Here is a 19,818-nt window from a genome sequence, read left to right as displayed (position 1 = left end):
ATGTTCTCAAATCAGCTTTTGCTCTTTTCAGAGATGGGAAACAATGGTCGTGAAAAGTAACAGTTTGAACTATAGCTGTTCACGTGTTCAGTGACTTAAAGAGAAGGCGCAGCCTCACCCTTCTTTGCTGTTGGCTCTGCCCCATAAACCAGCTCTAGCCCCAAGCATCTGTGGCCAGGCCAGGATCACAGAGCCACCTTCTACCTGCTCAGGAATTCAAAGCATTAGCAACAGACTCTCCCTTCTATTTAACTTTTATTAAAAGAAGTGCTAGGGTACTGAGATGCAGTACATCATATTTATTACCAAAATTATTAACAAATATACAAAACTTATACATGTGATTCTCTTACATCCATTTATCCTCTATAATACTGGTTTTTGTTCAAGTAGGTTATCTACAGTATGTAAACATCCCTTGGATTGACCTCACACAGATTAGGAAAGCCCTCTAACCCATGCTTTTATCAGATACTTCTTTTTATTTGGCTTTCATGTGTAGCATCTAATCTTCACATTTGGCACGTGGAAGAGACATCTACAGTGCAAAAGAGGCAGGTTTTCTGGCTTCCTTCTGAACGAGTTTGCAGGGGCACAGTGAAAGCGCCGCGAGAACAAGAGCACTCCAAGCTCCCGGAGCTCCGTCAGTTGTAATGCCAGCAGCTGTCGGTTCAGCCGCTGAACTTGAGCGCAGCGTCAATGCCTCTTCCTTCTCCCACCCCGCCCATCCATCCCCCATGCAAGGCCGTTTGCCCTCACTCGGTCTCAAAAGGGTTAAAAGAAATTCCATCCATCCCAGGATGAGTAGGTTAATTTCACCGAATCACATTTTTTCCCCCCAGCGTTCTTTTGTGTGGGTTGGTTTATTCGGTTTGATGCGCCAGCAGAACTCTTAATTGGAGAATGAAATAAAATAAAAAAGAATCTGAGAGTAGACCTTGCTGTCCGCTTTCAATTGTCACCCGAAGATCAGAGCCTCTTTGTGGTGGAAAAGTGAGAAAGGCCTTGGTGAAAGGCAAAGAAAAGCTGAGCTGGCCATACTTCACCTTGGACTCCAAGCTTTTGAATACAGTGTGTCCCGAAAGTTAAAAAGGAAAAAAAAAAAAAAAAGATAATGGGAGATTCTGCCCGCTTCTTCTTGTGTTTCCGTAATCCAACCAAGTAGTAAAGCTGATCCAGAGAGAACTCTGCGCTTCTGCTCCCCGCTTCTCACTCTCCAGCACAGTATTGCTCGTGGCGTCGGCGGCGGCACCTCGTCCGCGAAGCATCCTCCCGGAACGTCGGGGTTCAGGGTTTTGGCGCGCGGGGGCCTCCGTCACCAGAGGGGTGCCGGCCCTTCCGCCGCCCCGTAGAGCTCGGCCAGCTTCCGGAAGCGGGGACCCCAGTCAGTTAGAAAGTCGAAGCTCTGCTCCGAGTCCGACGTGGCCGACTGCAGGGAGCTCAGCGACCCGGCCACCGAGCCGTCCCCCTCGAACATGTACGTCTGGAGGGAGTCGAAGGGAGGGGCCCACAGGTCCATGTCCGCCTCGTAGAGCTTGGCCAGCACGTAGCTGTGCACGGTGCTGCTGACCGCGCACGTCTGCGGCACGTGGCGGGAGAGGCTCTCGATCTCCGGCAGCATGTCCTGCCGCGTCTTGGGGCCGCCCGCCGCCTGCGCCTCCCGCGGGTTCCACATGGCCGCGATGTCGAAGGCCTCGGTGTCCTCCTCGCCGCCGCCCTCGTCGTCGTAGCGGACGATGTTCTCGTGGATGTTCTCGTCGTCGTCGATGGTGTATGGCTGCTTCCGGTGCCTCCGCATGGACAGGATGAGCAGCACCAGCACTGCGGGGGGAGGGGAGCACAGGAAGCTGACCCGGGAGCCCCGCCGCGCGCCCCCCTCCCCACCCGAGACGGCCTCGATCGACCCCCGGTAGGGCGAGTTTCTGGGCGGGGAGCTCGGAGGCAGCCTGGGGGTGTTTTCAACCGCGGGGCCCGCCTGGTTCTCACCGGTTCGGCCGGGTTGGGTTGCGAGTGCGGGCAAGTGAAGCCCTGTGGGTTCTCCAGGCTCAGTGGGACGTTGCGTGGAGCGCCTCATTGCATCAGCCTGGCGCTTTGAAAGCGAGTGCGGCTGCATGCACCCCACCACCCCTTACGAAACCCCGATCACACAGCCGGGGCGCTGTGGCCTGCCCGGAGTGCAGGCTTAGGATCACAGCACGTCTTCCGACTCTCTAAGAGGGCTCTAAGTTTCTCTTACTGTAATGTGGCATCTTATTATGTAAATGGTATCTCGCCTTCCTGCATCAGCAGCATAATAGGATCCTGCTCTGTAAATATCCTGTATTAGGGCACTTGTAAAAAGACTCATCTGCTAAGTGTCAGTCAGAAGTCTCCTTTTTTTATGTCTCCTCCAGAAAAGAGAGCGTAAATGACCGCTCTTCTCCGATAAATTCAGTTCTGCTGAAGAGCCTTCCGTTAGTTGGAGACCGGGTCGTGACTTTCTAGACCCAACGGTGTTTGCGGAAGGCGGGGAATGAGCAGTGACATTGTATATAGTTCATCGTGGTGTCAGAGAAGCACCACCCGGTTGAGTGTGGGCTTGCAGGTTTGGTTAAAATTTTATCCCAATAAATAGCTACATATTTTTTTCAGGATGTGTTCCCTGAGGTTTAAAGGAGAGCTTGACTAGATCATATTGAACTGTTTGTCTCTGGGACGGAAAATGGTTTCCAGGAAGTGTGTTGAGGTTTTAGCTGGAGAACTGCTATTGATTATTTTTCGGGTGGACGTTGTTACAGCTGATGAGCAGGGACAGCCTGACAGCACTGCAGAATGAGACCCCAGTTTTTCCAGGGGGAACATGGGATACCTTCAGATGCCCAGTAAAGTAATGGATGGACTTAAAAAACTAATAATAATGCTTTTTGAATGTAGAATATGCTTTTTGGTAATTGCATTTAATGGTGTTAATACCAAATATTTCCCCTAAGAGTATGAGTGGTAAAAACACACAGAGGAAACAATTATATACTCTCGTGTATTTTCTTGGTGTGCAAAAAGAGCACTCACGGACTGCAGGACTGTGGGACTTCAGAGCAAAGGGCCAACAGGCTCCAAGGGCGTGGAGGCTCGAACTGGGAGTCGGAGGCTGGGGTGTGATGTGGGTGGACAGCGACAGCAGAAGTGGGGTTCTAAGTGAACAAGTGTTTTGTGGGGTTCAGTAAATAGTTACTAAACTTGGTATTTTTTTAGGCACGGTGCTAGCCCATGGGGAGACAATGTGGAATGTGAGGACTGCTCTTATACACCAGCAGTCTCAGGAGACAGTCTGGCAGCGAGAAAGCCTGTCGTGGGGTTACAGGTGTTGCACAGGGAATGCAGGGCGGGGCTAGTTTGTTCTTCCTAAGGGCCCGGGAAAACCTTCACACCGGTGACACCGGATGTCATTTCACTGGAAAACACTAGGGAGGAAAATTGGAAGTCTCCGAGTATCTGCTGGAAGGAATTCTGATGGCCATGAAGAGTGAGGCAGTTCATGGGGCCGGTCTGTTTCTTGAAAAATACAGATTGCTGCATATTTATTTTTTAATCGGATTCCCCGAGTGTCCATAATCAGATTTAAACAGCAAGTATTGCAGATAATCTCATTTAAACAGCAAGTATTGCAAAATCAGGTTTGGGAGAAGATTTGGGATTGTTAATCCCAGCACCTGTTCAGCCAAAAGCCTTCCCTGACAGAAGAGAATTGGTTCTGGGGATGTTTATTCTTTAGGAACTCCAGGCACAGCCTATGAGCTGTGCCGGTGGGCGTTTTCTAGGAACTAGATACCTACTTGAGACGTGAAATAAAAAAGAAGAATCCCACAAAATCAAAATTACTGTTTACTTAATTGTCCACAAAATGTAGTACTTTGTTGACAGGTCAACTTCAGTTTAACTTTACTCACGTTTGTGAGTTATATTTCATGCGGGAAGTGCATTCCTAGAAATAAGAATGCCTAAAACACTAAAGTGTCGTGAGGGTTTCACCACAGCTCTGCTCGGGTTAGCTCCCGACAAGGTGTTTACTCTCTGCAATTCAGAGACAAGGCAGAATGGGTGTGGGAGGTACAATAAATTGCCCCTCGCACAGCACTGCCAACTTGAGAGCCTCTCCGCTCCAGACTCGTTAAATCAGTCTTTGTATAATGCCGGCACCTCTACGCTGGGGCCAGGGTGAACCTAAAACGTGGACGTTTTCCTAAGAGCCAGTTTCATCCAAGGCCTCTTGCGGGTTATCCCGTTAGGCACCCAAGGCCTCCCAGCGCCACCTTATGGGCACTCGGGGAATTGCAGGAAGGTTTTCTTCGCTGCTGCGGCAGGGACCAGAAACAGGACAGTTCCCTGTGATTCCTGGCTGCAAGGACTTAGAAACGTGGCTTATTTATATACTTTTCTCTTCATGTAGCACTGAACTAAAGCAGCAGAATTAAACCATATGTTGTATTAAAATATTTTTTGTGTGTGTGAGAAGCATATTCTCCAGACCTACCTAACATTCAGTCACGTGTTAACATTCTGCAGTCGGGACCTTTCTGTGGTCTGACGGGTCTCCGTGTAGAGGTCAGCCCGGGGCCCAGGGGGGGTGTGGGCATCTGCGCGTCTGTTCCGATTTAAGTCCCCGGTGCTTCCCCTTTCCTCTCGTAGAGTGCCGGGACTTCTTTTGTGTTGGATGACGTTACTATCTATTAAATCTGCTTTTCTCTCAGTAAGATATGTATGTTATGAACTATATATGTATGGGGACATATGTACAGAAATGTTCTTGGTTTCAAGAATTGGTTTAGGTGTTCCACTGCTTGTTTTTGAGTGTGGAGGTCAGAAACAGTCACACGAATGGCCTTCTGTACAGGGCTGGGTGGCCGCCATGAGTGTGATGTAAGATGAGGGAGAAAGGACCCTCCCCCAGTAGTGCCTGTGGCACACCGGCCTGTGGGCACATCTTTTCACTTCACCAGCAGAGGCGACCGGCCCGTTTGGTCACTGCCCTTCGGCGGATGGCCGCAGTGCCTGGGAAGGGAGCTTACGCCCAGACAGCTCCTTTTCCCAGACAGCCCCGTGCTTGCGCTCCATCCGCTCTTTCAGACCTCTGTACCCAGGTCTCCTTCTGGGGACGCCTTTCCTCAGCACCTTGTTTAAAACTGCACCTACCACGTCTCCTGACCCCTCAGAACGCCCAGTCCCTTGTCCTTTCTCTCTGACACTTGCCACCCGCAGAATCTGGGGTGACTGTTTAGGAGAAGAGCTGTACCTTTTGGATACAGGGGTGCACAGTGTGGGGCCTGCCTGCATCTCAGGCCTGGCTGTGTCTGGGACATTCTGTCCTTAGGCCTTTCACTGCCTCCTTGTGATTTAACTGGCACTTATCTGAAACGAAGGGTTAGAGGAGGTGATCGTCGTGTCCTGTCCAAAACGGTCATTTCGGTTCTGTGGAGTCGGAATGCACTGCTGTGTCCTGCAGTAAGCTCTGTGAAAGCTGGGACGTCTGTTTGTTAGCCCCAGCGCCTGCAGTAGTTCCCGGGCCTGCAGTAGATGCCTGTAGTGAGCATGGCCCGGACAACCAGCTCTGAGCAGCTGTGCCGGGGCAGCGACTGAGTGATGTCTAAGTAAGTAAGCCTTTGCAGGACCCACAGGATGGAAGGGGGCCACCTACTCACCCAAGAGGACAAAGATGCAGGCCAGGATGGCGATGAGGGCACCCCGGCTCAGGGTGACCGGGAGCATGTAGGCCTCAGGGCTGCAGGACAGGACGTGGCCGCCGTCGTCGCAGCTGCACACCTGGATGGTCAGCGTGCCCGTGCTGCTCAGCACCGGCTGCCCGTTGTCCGCTATCAGGATGGGCAGGTAGAAGACGCTCTGCTCCTGCTGCCGGAAGCCGGACCTCCTGGTTAGGACGCGGGCTGTGTTATCTGAAGGACAGGGGTTCCAGGGTGGACAAGGGGGAGAGGAGAGTGAGGGGGAAGGAGAAAATGGAAGACACAGCAAGTGAATTGGTCTCTTGGGTTGAGGACAGTTCCGGGCAGGGCAGGCACGCTCGGGGTGTGTGTTTGTGGGACGGAGAGAAGGAGGTCAGACACTCCTTGCAGGCCTTCAGCTGCAGCCTGTGTGGATCAGCATCTGGATGCAGAAACCGAGATTTTACTTGCTTCTGGGCAAAACCCCGAGGCCTAGGAGAGAAACCCTTTTTGAGATTATGTCTTTCCCTGGGTGACATAGATTGCCCAGGGCAAACTGTCAGACTTCAGATCTGACTGAAATGTCCCTGGGAAAGCTTGACAGAACCGAGCAGTCGGTGGTGCCCTGTGGGCCTCGGCAGCTCTCTGAGGCCGGGCCCTTGCTGCCTCTAGAAGAAGGATGCCGAGGAGCCCCTGTGTCCGTGGCAGATTGCTTGTTTTTGCCGCTTGGGCTAGAATTCACGTCTTCTGCTGTTTTCTCTATGCCTCTGAAACGCCGTCACCAGCCCTGTGCTCTCAGCAGAACCCACTCATTCAGCAGAGGCTCGTTTGAAATCCTCTAATCACGTGACACACCCTGTGATTTCTCCCTGTCTGGTGGTCTGAGTAGTCAATGTGAACCTGGTGAAAATCCCTTCCTGATCAGCAGTACTGGCTTTTCTCCCCTCCAGTTTTAAAAGGGATTAGCAAAATTATTTGTCGTTTCCCCAAAGCGTGTGTGCGTGCATGTGTATTTGTATTACACTGGCCTATTGTGATGTTTTGGGGTCTTCTGTTTTTTTTTAATCTGTGTTTTCAAGTTTCCCTGAGTGGGTTTGAATTGTAAATCAGATATTTTTGAAAATCTCAGACCACTTTCGGCAGAGGAAAAGTTTGAGAGAGATGGTAGGACGCAGAAGCAGTGACTCTCAAAGCGACAGTCACCACGGAGAGTCCTCTGGATGTGTTTCACACTTCACAGGGAAGAGTCTACAACTTCACACGAAATTCTGAGAGTCTAACAAAGTAAACATTATTAATATCAGTATTAACATTTCTGGTTCTCCTTCCCTTCTTGGACATACAAAATGAAGGATTATACTTTTCTACCCTTTTGAATTTGGACAGTTCAGGTGGTGAAAAATGAGCACAGAGTCCATCATGTCACTTCTAGGCAGAACCACGTGACCGCTGGTGTGTGGTTCTCTGCGCTGTGCCGTGGTGTGGTGCCAGGAAGGGGTGTTTGGGGTGGAGACCCGGACAGCCTGGGGCTCTGTGCCGCACACGGACAGGGAGCTCTCCTGGGTCAGACCCTCTACCAACTTTCTGTGAGCAAGACATGAACTTTGGTTGTGTTAAGTCACTGAGATTTCTGTATCGTTTGTTTCTGCAGCATAACCTGGCCTATACTGACTAATACATTCCCTCTTAATTAAATTTTGCACCTTCTCCTCCCCGGCTTTTTCATGGCGGTGGCTGTTGTCCACTGAGGGCTATGTGTCAGGTGCTTCAACTTCACATGCAGCATTTCATTTAATTTTTACAACAATTTGGTGATAATCTCTCCCTTTTACAATGAGAGAGTTAACCCAGGGAGATGATTTAATTTGGTCAAAGTCACTAACTTAGTAGCAGAGCTGGGATTTGAACTCTGCTCTCTCTGATTCCAAAGTTATACTCTTGCCATTGTACTATGTAAAAGTTTATTTAGTTCAGTGACATTAGCTGAAAATTATTCAGCTAATTGAAATCCCTTCCTGCTTTGGTACAGGCCTTTCATCTTATTTGCAGATAAAGACAGCAACTGGTTGCCATCCTGGGGATTGTATTCTTATCTCCACCTACCACACAACCCACTCAGTTTTCTCTTTTCCAGATTTAATTGCTAAATACTGTTAGTTCCGTTTCACAGTTTTAATTTTGTTTTTCAGAAACTGAAATCTTTTCTGTTTTTCAGTTCTATTGAGTCCAGGTCCTAAGAAAGTCTGACCAGAGCCGATTTCGTGAAAGTGTTATTCCGCACATCACGTGTTTCTTGACCTCAGAATTACTTAAGATGAAAAAAAAAAGGTCGAAGCATCATGTTGCCGAGTCTGCTCCTGGAAGGGGTCTGGGCTATAACAGTCGCAGAATTTTTGTTGGATATGACAACCAGGGGTTTAGTAACCAATTTGGAAAAAGTATTTGTTTCCGAGGTGACACACGACGTTTTTCTTCTTCTTTTTCTTTTTTTGATGTGGCTAAAACAGGCCACAATTTCCAGTCCCAATCTTAATGTTTGCTCACTGATTTGTTTCCTTTCCTTGTACACCAAATCAGACTATAAAAATCAGAGGGATTAGTCACTTCCTTCAAACCTTATAGAACTACTACAAATACCAAGTAAAGCAAAGCACGGGGAAACGCATTTGGAATGGTAAAGTGCCGTGCACACACAGTACTTCCCATAATGCTTTGGGCGGTAGAAAAAAGCAGGGCCTCACTGGACACAGCGTGTGCTCTGCTGTGTTCGTAGAAGGGTGTCATGTTTCGGGCACGGGAGGGGGGCCTGGCAGTAGACCTGCTGTGTCGGGTGTGGACCGGCTTTCCGGTGAGCCTCAGGAAAGGGTGCTCGTGGCGTGCGTGGTCACGAGGAGACCGGGAGCTCGTTCCTCCTACTGAGCGCGTGTCAGCTTCCACCGTGGAAAACCTCCCGAGAGAGGGGTCGCTTCTTTTTTGAGTCGTAGCGTTCGGTGGCCCGTCCTTCTACGGCTTTGGCTCCGTGACCCGGTGCCCGGACTGACCTTCCAGGAATCTGCAGCGCTTCGCTGCACGCGGTTTCTGACAGGTGCCCGAGTGAAGGGGCAGAGCGACCCGGCCGAAGGTCGGAGAAACGGTGTCGTGTGCTGCTTCCCCGGGGCGTCCGCGGGGAGGCCGGTCCCCAGGGGCCCGGCCGCTTCGAGGGAGGGGCTCCCTTGTAGAGCATGTGAGCGAACAGTTCGGAGTTTGACCCGATGGAGATACCCGGGTATTTAATTGCAGTCGTTCTGTTCTTATAGTTTGTATTACCTTTCCCTCCAAAGTTGCCATAGTGATAACTTGTAGAAGATTAGAGGCGTGACTTGGAAGAGTGCTTTCCTTTAGAAGAACACAGGTTTGATACTCTCAACGTTTAATAACAGAATCTATCACGTGGGGTGGAATTAATTCTCTAAGTCTCAGAAGATAATTGCTGTTAGAGACCAAGGCCAGGCATACCTAATCACAACTTTTTGCTAGCCTTTGTTTAGATTGTGATAAACTGCCGATCTGTGTTGTAGAGTGGGAGTGGAAACGAAGCCCCCGCACCCCTCCCGCCTCAAGGCAGCAGGCGGTGGGCAGCAGAGTTAGTGACAGAAGGGGCCCACTCGACAGACCTGAGTTACTTCTCACTGGTTCTGACCTGTCTTCGAGCAGGACCCGGCCAGAGAGCAGAAGCCCCTCAGCCTCCCCTCGGCGCGCAGGGGAGGGTCTGCTAGGCGCAAAAACCCGCGCGGGTCTGGTGCTCGTTGGAGAGGAAGGTCTGGAATCCCACTCCCGCGGGGCTGTGGCGGGGAGGGTGCCCTTGCTGGAGCGGGGAAGCCCTGGCGGTGTCTGTCTACAGTAATAAAGTTGTCGCAATGCTGAAACCACGCTTTGTGACCCCGTATTTGCCCTTTGCCGCCTCTGTTACGTCGCCTTTGCCTCCAGTTTGCTCGGGGAGCTTTCTGCTGTTTCCCTCTCTGATCCTTGCTTAGAAGTGTCCCCTCAGGTTTCCCTCTTTATCTCGCTCAGTTTCCATCATCTTTCTCAGCGTCTTCCCGTAGTTACAGACGGACAAACACGGCTGCCGGCTCGACGCCAAGGCAGGTCTTTGCCTGCGTGCCTTGCACGGCGTCTGGGGCGCAGCCCGCTCTCAACCTGTGTGGACTGACTGGGGGAAGGTTTCAGAATCAGCAGGGGACGTCCTTTGTCTCTGATGTTCTGAGAGAAGACTTGGAAAGACACTACAAATTAGCATCAATGTGTTCCCTGCTAGTAAAGAGCAGGCGGATTTTGACACTCGGTGGGATAACCCCGGGTATCTAGCCCAAACTGTGGAAAAGCGTCGGTAGCCACCATGCACCCGACTGGTTACCTTGATTGTCCCTCAGGGTGAAGTTGGGGTTGTTGGCGGCCTCGGGAGCCAAGCTGTAGTGGAAGTGCTGACCGCCGCGGGGGTCGTCGTGGTCCACGGCGCTCACCGTCTGGATCAGCTGAGGGAGGGACATGAGCTCAGGTGAGCTGGGGCCAGAGGAAGAAGCTTGGGGCCCAGTGGCCTCCCCAGCCCTGGAACCCGACCGCAGGCTACTTGCCCCAGCGGGAAGGGTGCCCTGACGCCTACCTGGGAGATCCCCGTGCGGTCCTGCAAGTCGGGTCAGGGCTTCGTTTTGGTTTTTGTTGGGCCTGACCACGTTCACGTCACAGGTGGGTGTCATCTGAATACCCCGGATGTCAGACATCCGCATGACATACTCTCACGCCGACGCCCACGGTTTCCAGGCGGCCTCAGTGGGAGAGTCTGAGCAGATGAACCCCGGGGTGCTGCGGGGTGCTGCTCGGCCCCCACTTTTTCATCCTCTCACCCCACCGGTTTAACCCCACGGTGGGGTTCATGTTTCAGGGTCAGGTGGGTATCTTTGAGAGGTCCCTATTTAAACATGACCAGTACCTAGAGGGCACATTGGCTGTGTCGGGGGAACGGGTCACAGGGCGGTCAGTCTGTTGGCAGGAAGGGCGCTGCACAAGGGGCAGAGCGCAGGTCCGCCAGGGCGGGGTGTGCAGGGCAGGCCAGGGCCAGAAGCAGGCCTGGGGGCTGCGGAGAGGAGGAGGCGGTGCCGCCTCCTGGAGCTGCTCCAGCCCAGACTTGGCCTTTTCCCCAGTGCTTTCCGAGTAGTTAGCTGCCTCCTGGTTGTGAAGCCCACGATGACAAGCCTCTACGAGAGCGGAGTGAGATACCCCGTTCTGTGCGTCCGCTTCTCTGTCGACCCACAGCACACGCTCCTCCACCCCTGCGGGGCCTGGCCCTGTGGGCGCGACGTCCTGCTGTTGAAAGCCAGGGTGGCAGCCAGACAGCACAGGTCGGCTGGGCCCAGGTGGGCTTGCTTGGTCTTTACTTCTTCATAAGTTGAGGGAGCTAGTGCCTCCCTCACAGCATCTGAGGACTACATAACAGGGGAAGCCCCAGCAAGGGGGCTTCGGTGGGCAGTGCGCCGCTCAGATCCCCCTTCAGTGAAGGACTCGGCGCCCCAGCCCTCACCTGTCTGTCCCTTTGGGGGTTGCCTCAGTTGCTGAGAGCCACCTGCCCCCGGTCCCCACAAGCTTCCGGCACAACCCACACCCTGCGGCGAGGGTGGCCCGTGAGGAAACCAGCGGACGACCTCGGTGAGGCCGAGGGCTGCATGGAAGCTTCTGCTGTGCTACTCAGCACTCTCTTCATATCATAGGTAAGAAATTAGCCTCTCGTCATATCGTGGTGTAAAGTATTATGTATTTGTCATGTTATAATCTTATCCTATACTATAAAGCAGTATTTTGTTACTCTATTTTATAATCCATTGTCATAATGTAAAACAAAAAGTATTAAGATAAAGGCCCAACCCCCCTCACTCAAACCCACCCATGCATAGTAGCTGTTGCTATTTTTGTGTCTTGTCTCCTGATCTTGGTTCATACAGACATAATTTTACATCGCTTCAGCATGCACACGTAGTTTTTATACCTCCTTTCTTATAATAACACGGACCATTTCTTATGCTATAAAGTCTTCACTGTAACTTTTATGAGCTGCGTAAAATTTCAGGTCTTTCTAGACCAGAAATTCAGTGGATGTGGAAGTAGAATTACCCCAGACTTGTTTGAAAAGCTTTAGGAGTGCAGTAGACCATTGCACAGAGTTTCAGGAGTCAGTGGATGAGATGATTTATTTCAGAATCTCTACAGGACACCCTCCCACCCCGGAAGACGGGAAACCGTCTTAACAAATACACTGACTCGGCAGAATGGAAAAGGCGTGGTGGGTCGGTCTGCGGTGAGCTCGGGGTCGTGCAGACACGGCCTCTGTGCCGCAGGGTGCTGGAGGTGGCGGTGCCGGCGAGTGGGAGGAGAGAGCACCAGAACCACGGCAGCGGAAGGCCTGGATTGCCGAAGCCTGCGTTCTCGCCTTGGAGACATGCACGCCACAAGCTCAAAACTTGCATATTGAAACTGTCCTGACCCGTTTGCACCCCACCCCCAGGATCCCTGGGGCCACAGCATGTGCCCCGGGGAGACGGGGCTGTGAGGGAGTCTGCTGGGCTGTAAGTAGGGGAGGAATGAGTCTCACAAAGCGGGCGCAGACTGGTGGACGTGGCGGCCTGCGATCTGAGGTGTGGAAGGGTGGGGGCAGGGTGGACGACTGTCCTGTCCAGATGTCGCTGCATGGCCACTCCAAACAGGGTTTTGGATGTTTCTCAGTTGATCAACCAGATATTCATTTAGGTTTAAAAGCGGACTTTAAAGAATATACAGGTTTTTTTTTCCTGAGGGTTAGAGAACTAAAGTTATTTCAAATAAGTAGAAATTTTTTCCTTCAGATTAATTTTTTTCTCAAAACGTACCTGGCATCAGCAGCACTGATAAAAGGGGCGTTTAAGTGAGGAAGGAGTGAGGATAGGTAATTTTAGGTCACAAAACATTCCGAGAATCCATCAGGCAGTCCCTAAACCACGTATCTGTTGCCAGAAGTTAAGAACGAGGGGTAGGAAGACATAAGAATAAAACCGTCCCTACTGCAAATGTTGTCAGGGACCAGTGCTAAACTGAGGAAAAGAGAGGATTCTTCTTCTTTTTGACCTTCGCGGCGTCTCCCTTGCAGGACCCAGCGCGTGCTATTCAAGTTGGTTCTCCGCAGTTCAGTTGACGGTGGGTGGATCGCTTGCTGCAGGCTAGCCGGCGGATCAGACCGTCATCGAAGCATTCTTTAGGTCATAAAATGTGATGGAGACCCCAGGTAGTTGTCTTAACTAATAAACTGTTGCGACGCGATATACAGAAGGAGCTGGGCACGCCGGAGTCTAAATTTCTTCGATGGCAGATTTGGCTACCCGTGACAGTCATGCCCGCACTGGGGGAGCTCACCAAGGTGTGTGCCTCGCAGGCAGCCTTACCTGCCCCGACTTGGCGTTCTCACAGACGAAGGCTTCGTAGAACCCGGGGAACTCGGGAGCGTTGTCGTTCACGTCCAGGACTCGGACTGTGACAGAAGCACTTCCGACCTGGGAAGGGTTGTCTGGGGAGAGCACAGGGAAGAGCGGGGGTGAGGTTTTAGAGGAACGGCTGACGTAGGCGGCAGTGGCCGCTGTGTTACCTAGAGGGGTGTGGCCGGGCGCAGCAGCGTGGGGAGGAGCAGGTGTGTGTCTGAGGGCGCGTGGTGTCAGGATGCCGCGCGGGGCCAGACTGGACGGGGAGCAGGCATCAAACAGTGAGTGTTGAAAAGAGGGTTCGAACCTCTCCCTTGGCTGTCACACTTCAGGTTCCAGAATGAAGGAGGTCAGTTCTGTGTGTGGGGCTCGAAAATAGCCCGTTTATAATGGGAGGTGTTCTGTGTGGCTTGGGTTTATTCCTGCGAAACCTTGTGTGCTTTGGATTGTTTCCGGAAGGGTTCACGTTGTTGACAGGAACACGGATGACCGCGCCCAGGGACTCGGGGTCATCGCAGGACCACACGCACTGCGTGCACCCCTGTCTTTGGCTGGGGCGGGAGAAGTTACTCGCCACTCACAGGGAGATGTCTTTTTGGTTTGATTTTTGCTTGGCGTTGCCACACAAAGACAGTTTCACAGCCCCCGTAGTCCCCCTCCTGTCTTTCCTGTTTTAGTCACCATCCCAAGAAGACAGAGTAGAAATTATAAGATGCACAAATTATTCTTAGTAAATAAATTTAGTAAATCAGAACGCCTCATTCTTCTGGTTCATTTTTCCTTTCTCAAAAATACTTAACGCTCTACTGTGTTTCCCTCGTAAATATTTTTGTTGCTTGGGTAAAAATTTAAATTTTATCGTAACAGTGGATTTGTTGATTTTTGTACGTGCCCTGACAAGGGATTGAACCCGCAACCTTAGCATATGGGGATGATACTCTAACCAACTGAGCTACCTGGCCAGGGCTAGTTAATTCTGATTTTTAAATAATATTGCAGTAGACATTTTGGTATATAAATTTTTGTTGATATCTATTGTTATTTCCTTAAGACAATTATTAGAGGTAGAACTCTTGAGAAAAAGTATGAATATTGTGGAGAATCTTAATGCAGAAGATTAATTGCCACACTGCCCCCCTGAATGGCTGTACATACTTCGGCCAGTACATTAGGGTCTGTAATTTATCTGAACATTTACCATCACTAGGTGTTGTGGGAAAAAAGTACATAGCAGTAAATAATGTAATTTTTGTTAAGTTTATAGTAAGTATGCTAATCTCAATTTTATTTTCTATTCCATTTTTAAGTTTATGTTAATAAATTTGCATTTTATTTTAAGATGTCTGAAATTTTTGTATGCCTGAGTATAATAAGGGTTGTTATAAATGCTTTCTTTTAGCCAAAAATAATATTTCATGCTGTTTGTTCATTCCTGATCCTGTCAAACATTAAAATCTCAGCCTCTTAGATTTCTCAGGAACTGACCCTTTTCCTCATATAGAATTCTAGCTTCTTGGCTTGAGGATGCTTTGTTTTTTTTGCGTGCTTTTTTAAATCCCTCAAACAGGAGATTGCTGTACAGCAGTTGCTCAATAATTATTTGAACTGAATATGTTCGCTCACTTGCATGAACTGTGATTTTCGTTTCTTTCTGTAAAGAACACGGTTCCTGTCCCAGCAAGCTCTAGGAACTCCCACTTTCCGCAGCGCTAACATTTGTCACCAGAGAGAGACCAGTTTGCTGAGTTACTTACTCGTTTCCGTGGCGAGGATAGTGATGTTATGCCAGGAGAACTCTTCCCGGTCAAGGGGCCTTGCCGTCATCAGAGCCCCCGTTGTAATGTCAACATAGAAGAATCTTCCGGGGTCACTGCTCCTGTCAATGGAATATCTGGAAACAAACAAACAGACAAAACCACAAAATAAAAACAAAAACAAAAACCCCAAAACAGATTAAACGCATCACTTTGAATAAACACACTGGAGCATGTTACGGATCCGAGAGAACTGAGTGATGTCGAGGGAAACGTGAGTCCGCTGCTGCTGAGTTGCGGGTGCGAGGGAGATGGGATTTACTGTTTCCTGTCCACTCCCCTCTGCCCACCCCCGTGGAAACCAGTAACAAAGCATTACTGCTTTAATTTCCCCATTCATAAAATAAAGTGGAACAGGGTGCTAAACCTTGGGGCAGTTTTAAGGTATTTAAAGATCAGTTTCAGCTATTTAACGTTTAAAACCATCCAAGGCTTTGGGGACCCTCTGAATATCTATGTATCTTTGTTCAAAATGAACTTTATTGAAATAAGTTCTGAAATGCTAAACTGGAACTGAAAAGCATGTAGTTGAGTGATTGTAGTCCCCCTAATTAATAGCAGGTACTGAGAGGAAGAGATTTGCCTCAGGTCCTTGGTAACATGCTAGTGGCTGAGCTGTTGGCACACACAGTCATGCGTTTCCTTGGTGGAGACTCCTCCCCTGTGGAATGTCTTAAACAGGATGGACCAGGTCTGTCTGGGTTGCTTTCTATAAGTAAGCCTGAAATTCATGAATTTATGGGGCTCAGTTTGCTGGAAAATGTCGTGTAAGCTAGGTAATTAACAGGGTGTAAAAAACAGGTGTTCCACAACCAAAACGGCTCCTTTGGTTCAGGCAGTGCACTGAGTAGCAGTATCCATTGCATATACCTGCATGCTCCGTGCGGACCGACATGCGTCCTTACACAGGAGAAGAGGGTATGTACAAGCCCTCGTGCCTGATGGTTTCAGAGAGCGTGGGGTGGAGGGGTAGAAATCGCAGACGGTGGAAAGAACCCATGACAGTACTGCCCCGTGACGCCCCGCGGGGAAACCCTGCCCCGGAGGAGCCTCCCTCAGCAGGTGGAGTCCTGTCCGACTCCCCAGACAGGGCCCGCATGGAGACAGTCACAGCGTTCCCGACTCGGAATGGGACGCTGGGCCAGATCTCAGGAGGCAGGAGAGCAAATTGGAGGTGTAGATACAGATGGAAAACGAGGAGACTGGGACACACTAGTGAATTATGTAGGTGGTTTTCCTTCTCCGACCACAATAATCTCACCTACTATGCGCAGAGTGGGCACCGCACACACGTACAACACTCCCTGAGTGAACGTTAGCTGGGGTCCTCTGGGCTCCCTGCTTGTTCGCTTGGCCCAGGACGCGCTCTGAGCTTGGAAACAGTCTGGAGGCTGGGCACCCTGGGCAGGCTGGCGAACCCGCGCACACCCTCCAGGGTGGCACCAGTGGGCGGGCTGTTCTCACGCAGCAGAAGCCTGTCCAGTGGCCAGGTGCTTCCGGGCACCGCCTGCCAGAGATTCCCTGGGTATTCACTGACATTTCAGGAGGACCAAGCCTTGTGTTTTTCATGCACATGAAACCGAGTCTGGAGACTGGTTTGGGGGTCACTAGTAAGTAAGGACCAGTGCATGTGCCTGCACACACCATAGACTTCCTGGAAAGGAGCTGATGAAAGTCTTAGTAATCTTTTCAAAAAGTTAAATGGCTCTTTGTCCATAATATTTAAATTTTAGGTAATATGTTGGTTTTGGGGTAATTTAATATGCAATTTCTTGCCAGAAATGCAAATCTCATTTATTTGTAATAAAAATGCAGATGAATTAGATGGCCAAGCAACGTATAACATGTGTGAATTATTTCAAAATAACTTTAATAGGAAAACTAAGGATAAATAATTTGGAGGAAAGATAATACAGGAAAATAATTCCCAGATGGGTATTAAATGGTAGACAGAAATTGGACTTTCAGGTGTTTTTCCCCCTGAGAGTCCAGGACCCCCGATTTTCTGCTTGGACCCAGGGACCATCTTTGTCCCCAAGGGGCACCAGGGAGAGTCAGGGACCCTGCATCTGGCACTGTGCATTCTGCCCTTTCTTGGCAACTGAAGTGCAGACGGAGCGTTAGCAACCAGGGAGCTGGCTCTGACCAGTGGAATTCTGCTTTGCCGTGGGGCCCGAACCCTCGTCTGTCACCGCCAGGCATGAGGCTGTTGCCTTGTCCGTGACTGTTTCTCAGGACCTACATAGAGTCCCACCCACCCCAGAATACACCCTGGGGACCCTGCCCTGTGCTTCCGGCCTGTTCAGTCTTGGATTCCTTCTGATCGAGATCTCTTGGAGTAGACAGGCTCTTCCCTGTGGACTTCCATGATGCTGACTGGTGGCTGTCCGTGGCCCATCACGTGAAGCGACTCTGTTACAAGACAGGATTCCTTCACTTTTTTATGCCTCTTTCTGCTCCATGCCAGTAGTGGATCTGGGCCCGCTGGTGTTTCTCTTTCCCTCCTAGATACGCCTTGAGATGACCACTGCAGTCCTGAAAAGTGCACATTCGCTCTAGGAGAGTGTGTGCGCGCGCGCATGCGAGTTCCCTGACAGTGCTCCGTCTCCTCTGCTGGTCACTTAGTCACGTGACTCCTACCGAAGCCCTGTTTCTGGTGCTCACCGCACAGGGGTCCAGAGTCAGTCTGGGAGGAAGATGTGGAAGTCTCGGCTGCTGAGTGTGCTCACCGACTCTCACAGAAGTGAGATCTGATTTGTTCAGGATTGTGTCCATTTCAAACGTTTCCCCCGGACAAAGGTTTACGCTCTGAAGTTTTCTCCACAGTATTTTTGTTATAAATAGATTAAATAACCAGTCAGAAGATACACTGATATGAGTGTGTGTGTGTGTGTGTGTGTATTTGGCTTGTGAAAATATAAATTTATAATAGAATCTATTTCATTTATGTTGTGGTTGTTTTGATGATGATGTGGTTTCACTAACTTCTTCCTACCCTGTTACACATTTCAAAAGCTTAAGGTAGAAATATTACTCCTATGAAGTTGTTAAAATACAAGACTAGTTGAGTTTTAAAAGTCAAATACCAGAATTCAAACAAAATCGTTTTAGCCGTTTCAGTGCCTGGAAATGTGAGATGTTTACGTTTGGTTGGAGGAAGCGGAGTCCCCAGTGTGGCGATCCTCAGGAGAGAACCGTCTTTGTCGAGCTGCAGGAGCACGTTTCCCTCGCGCGCCACGCAGTGCCAGGCGAAGGAGTGGCCGACAGCAGAGGCCGTCGGGAACCCCGGGCATGTTTCAAGTGTGTTATCTGCACTAAAGCCCTGGATGCATTTGTGTGACTCCCAACAACGAACGCGGCAGATGGCCTCGGATAGCCTTGGCATCCTGATCTTCCGTGTCGCGCGTCAGAGGCTTGGCAGTCGCTCTGGAAGGGTGAGGCGTCCACCTGTCCACCAGCTGTGCGCACTTCGGTTCCAGAGCGGGTGGGGAACGGCCGGGACTGCACGAGCGGCTCCCCTGCCCCCTCTCCAGGGGGGAGCGGCCCGGTTGGAACCGTTCAGTCCAGCCTCGCGTTGGGCAGACTGACACGTGGGCTTGCAGTGGGAAGCCCCGTGTGACCAGTCCGCGTGGCAGGGAAGCCATCGACAACACAGGTAGTTTCCGTGGCTGTTCTTTCTATACGGAAATGCATATATCATGTATGTTATTTTCCCCCATTTTTAAAGTAAAAAAGCCAAAGGTTCATAAAAATCAAAAGAATATGCAATGATCACCTTTATATTCATGACTAAGATTCAACATTTTTAACATTTTGACATCTGTGTTTCCGTCTATGCTTTATTCAGGGGTGTCAAACTCATGTTCACCTGGGGCCACATCAGCCTCGAGGTTGCCTTCAAAGGGCCAAATGTAATTTCAACTCCTTAACTGTTAAGGAGTAGTTACATTTATACAGTCCTGAAATTATTTCAGCCCTTTGAAGGCAACCACGAGGCTAATGTGGCCCCTGGTAAAAATTAGTTTTGATACCCTTGCTTGATCTGAATTAGTGGTTCTCTCAGCTGGGGGTAATTTTGTACCCAACCCTCCTCAGGGGCATTTGGCAATATATGGAGACATTTTAAGTTGTTACAGTTCAGGGGGTGCTACTGGTGTTTAGTGGGTAGAGGCCAGAGATGCTACTAAACATTGTGCAACGCACAGGACAGCCCCCGCAGCAGAGACCCATCCATCCCCCAATGTCAGCGGGGCTGGGGCTGAGAACTCAGGGCTGTGTGTGTTGCTGAACCAATTGGAAGTAAGGCATAGACATAATGGTACTTCATTATCTGTCACATGAAAAGGCCACGTTATTTAGACAGAAAGACTTTAAAGAAATGGGTGAGTCTCCAGAGATGGGAGAAGGAAAGGGGAAAGGTGCTAGAAAATTTGATGCAAGGGAAGGGAAGACCCCACGATATGAGGGAGAGGTGAAATGTGTGGGAAAAACCTGATCGAGTTGTTGGCCACATCTGGGTCCTTGGCGGACATGATCTGTATGGTGGTTCCAATGGCCACATCTTCAGGTGCCTCCACGAAATAAAAGCCAGGTTCAAACACAGGGGGCTCGTCCACGTCCTCCACACCGATGTGCACTGTGGCTGTGTCCTGGAAGGGGCCCAGGTTCAGGAAACGCATCTCGAGGTGGGGATTGGCTCCCTCCACTTTCAAGGTGTAGCTTTTCTTGCTCTCATAACTCAGTGGCTGAAAAGTAACGGCAGGGAAGTCAATTAGCCAGCAACATATACATCAAGTTCCAAAGGATGACCGTCGCTGGTGGGTAGATCCCTCAATT

The 19,818-nt window shown here is 50.3% G+C and overlaps 1 protein-coding gene across 1 annotated transcript in view; it reads right to left on the bottom strand.

The window, feature by feature from the left end:
* Nucleotides 1-273: 273 nt before the first annotated feature.
* Nucleotides 274-19,818, bottom strand: part of CDH20 (cadherin 20) — a 172,918-nt gene continuing 153,373 nt past the window's right edge. The window contains exons 8-13 of the mRNA XM_045850344.1: nucleotides 19,474-19,727; nucleotides 14,923-15,059; nucleotides 13,136-13,257; nucleotides 10,087-10,204; nucleotides 5,676-5,927; nucleotides 274-1,821 (exon numbers count right to left, since the gene is read on the bottom strand). Of these exons, the coding sequence (XP_045706300.1) occupies nucleotides 1,316-1,821; nucleotides 5,676-5,927; nucleotides 10,087-10,204; nucleotides 13,136-13,257; nucleotides 14,923-15,059; nucleotides 19,474-19,727 (1,389 nt within the window). The 3' untranslated portion in view covers nucleotides 274-1,315. The remainder of the gene's footprint in view (nucleotides 1,822-5,675; nucleotides 5,928-10,086; nucleotides 10,205-13,135; nucleotides 13,258-14,922; nucleotides 15,060-19,473; nucleotides 19,728-19,818) is intronic.

Source organism: Phyllostomus hastatus, unplaced genomic scaffold (assembly GCF_019186645.2).
Source record: "Phyllostomus hastatus isolate PE091 unplaced genomic scaffold, TTU_PhHast_1.1 phas_contig_80, whole genome shotgun sequence".
Taxonomy (NCBI): Eukaryota; Metazoa; Chordata; class Mammalia; order Chiroptera; family Phyllostomidae; genus Phyllostomus; species Phyllostomus hastatus.
The sequence above is the reverse complement of the archived record's forward strand: the minus strand, read 5'-3'. Positions and strand labels throughout refer to the sequence as shown.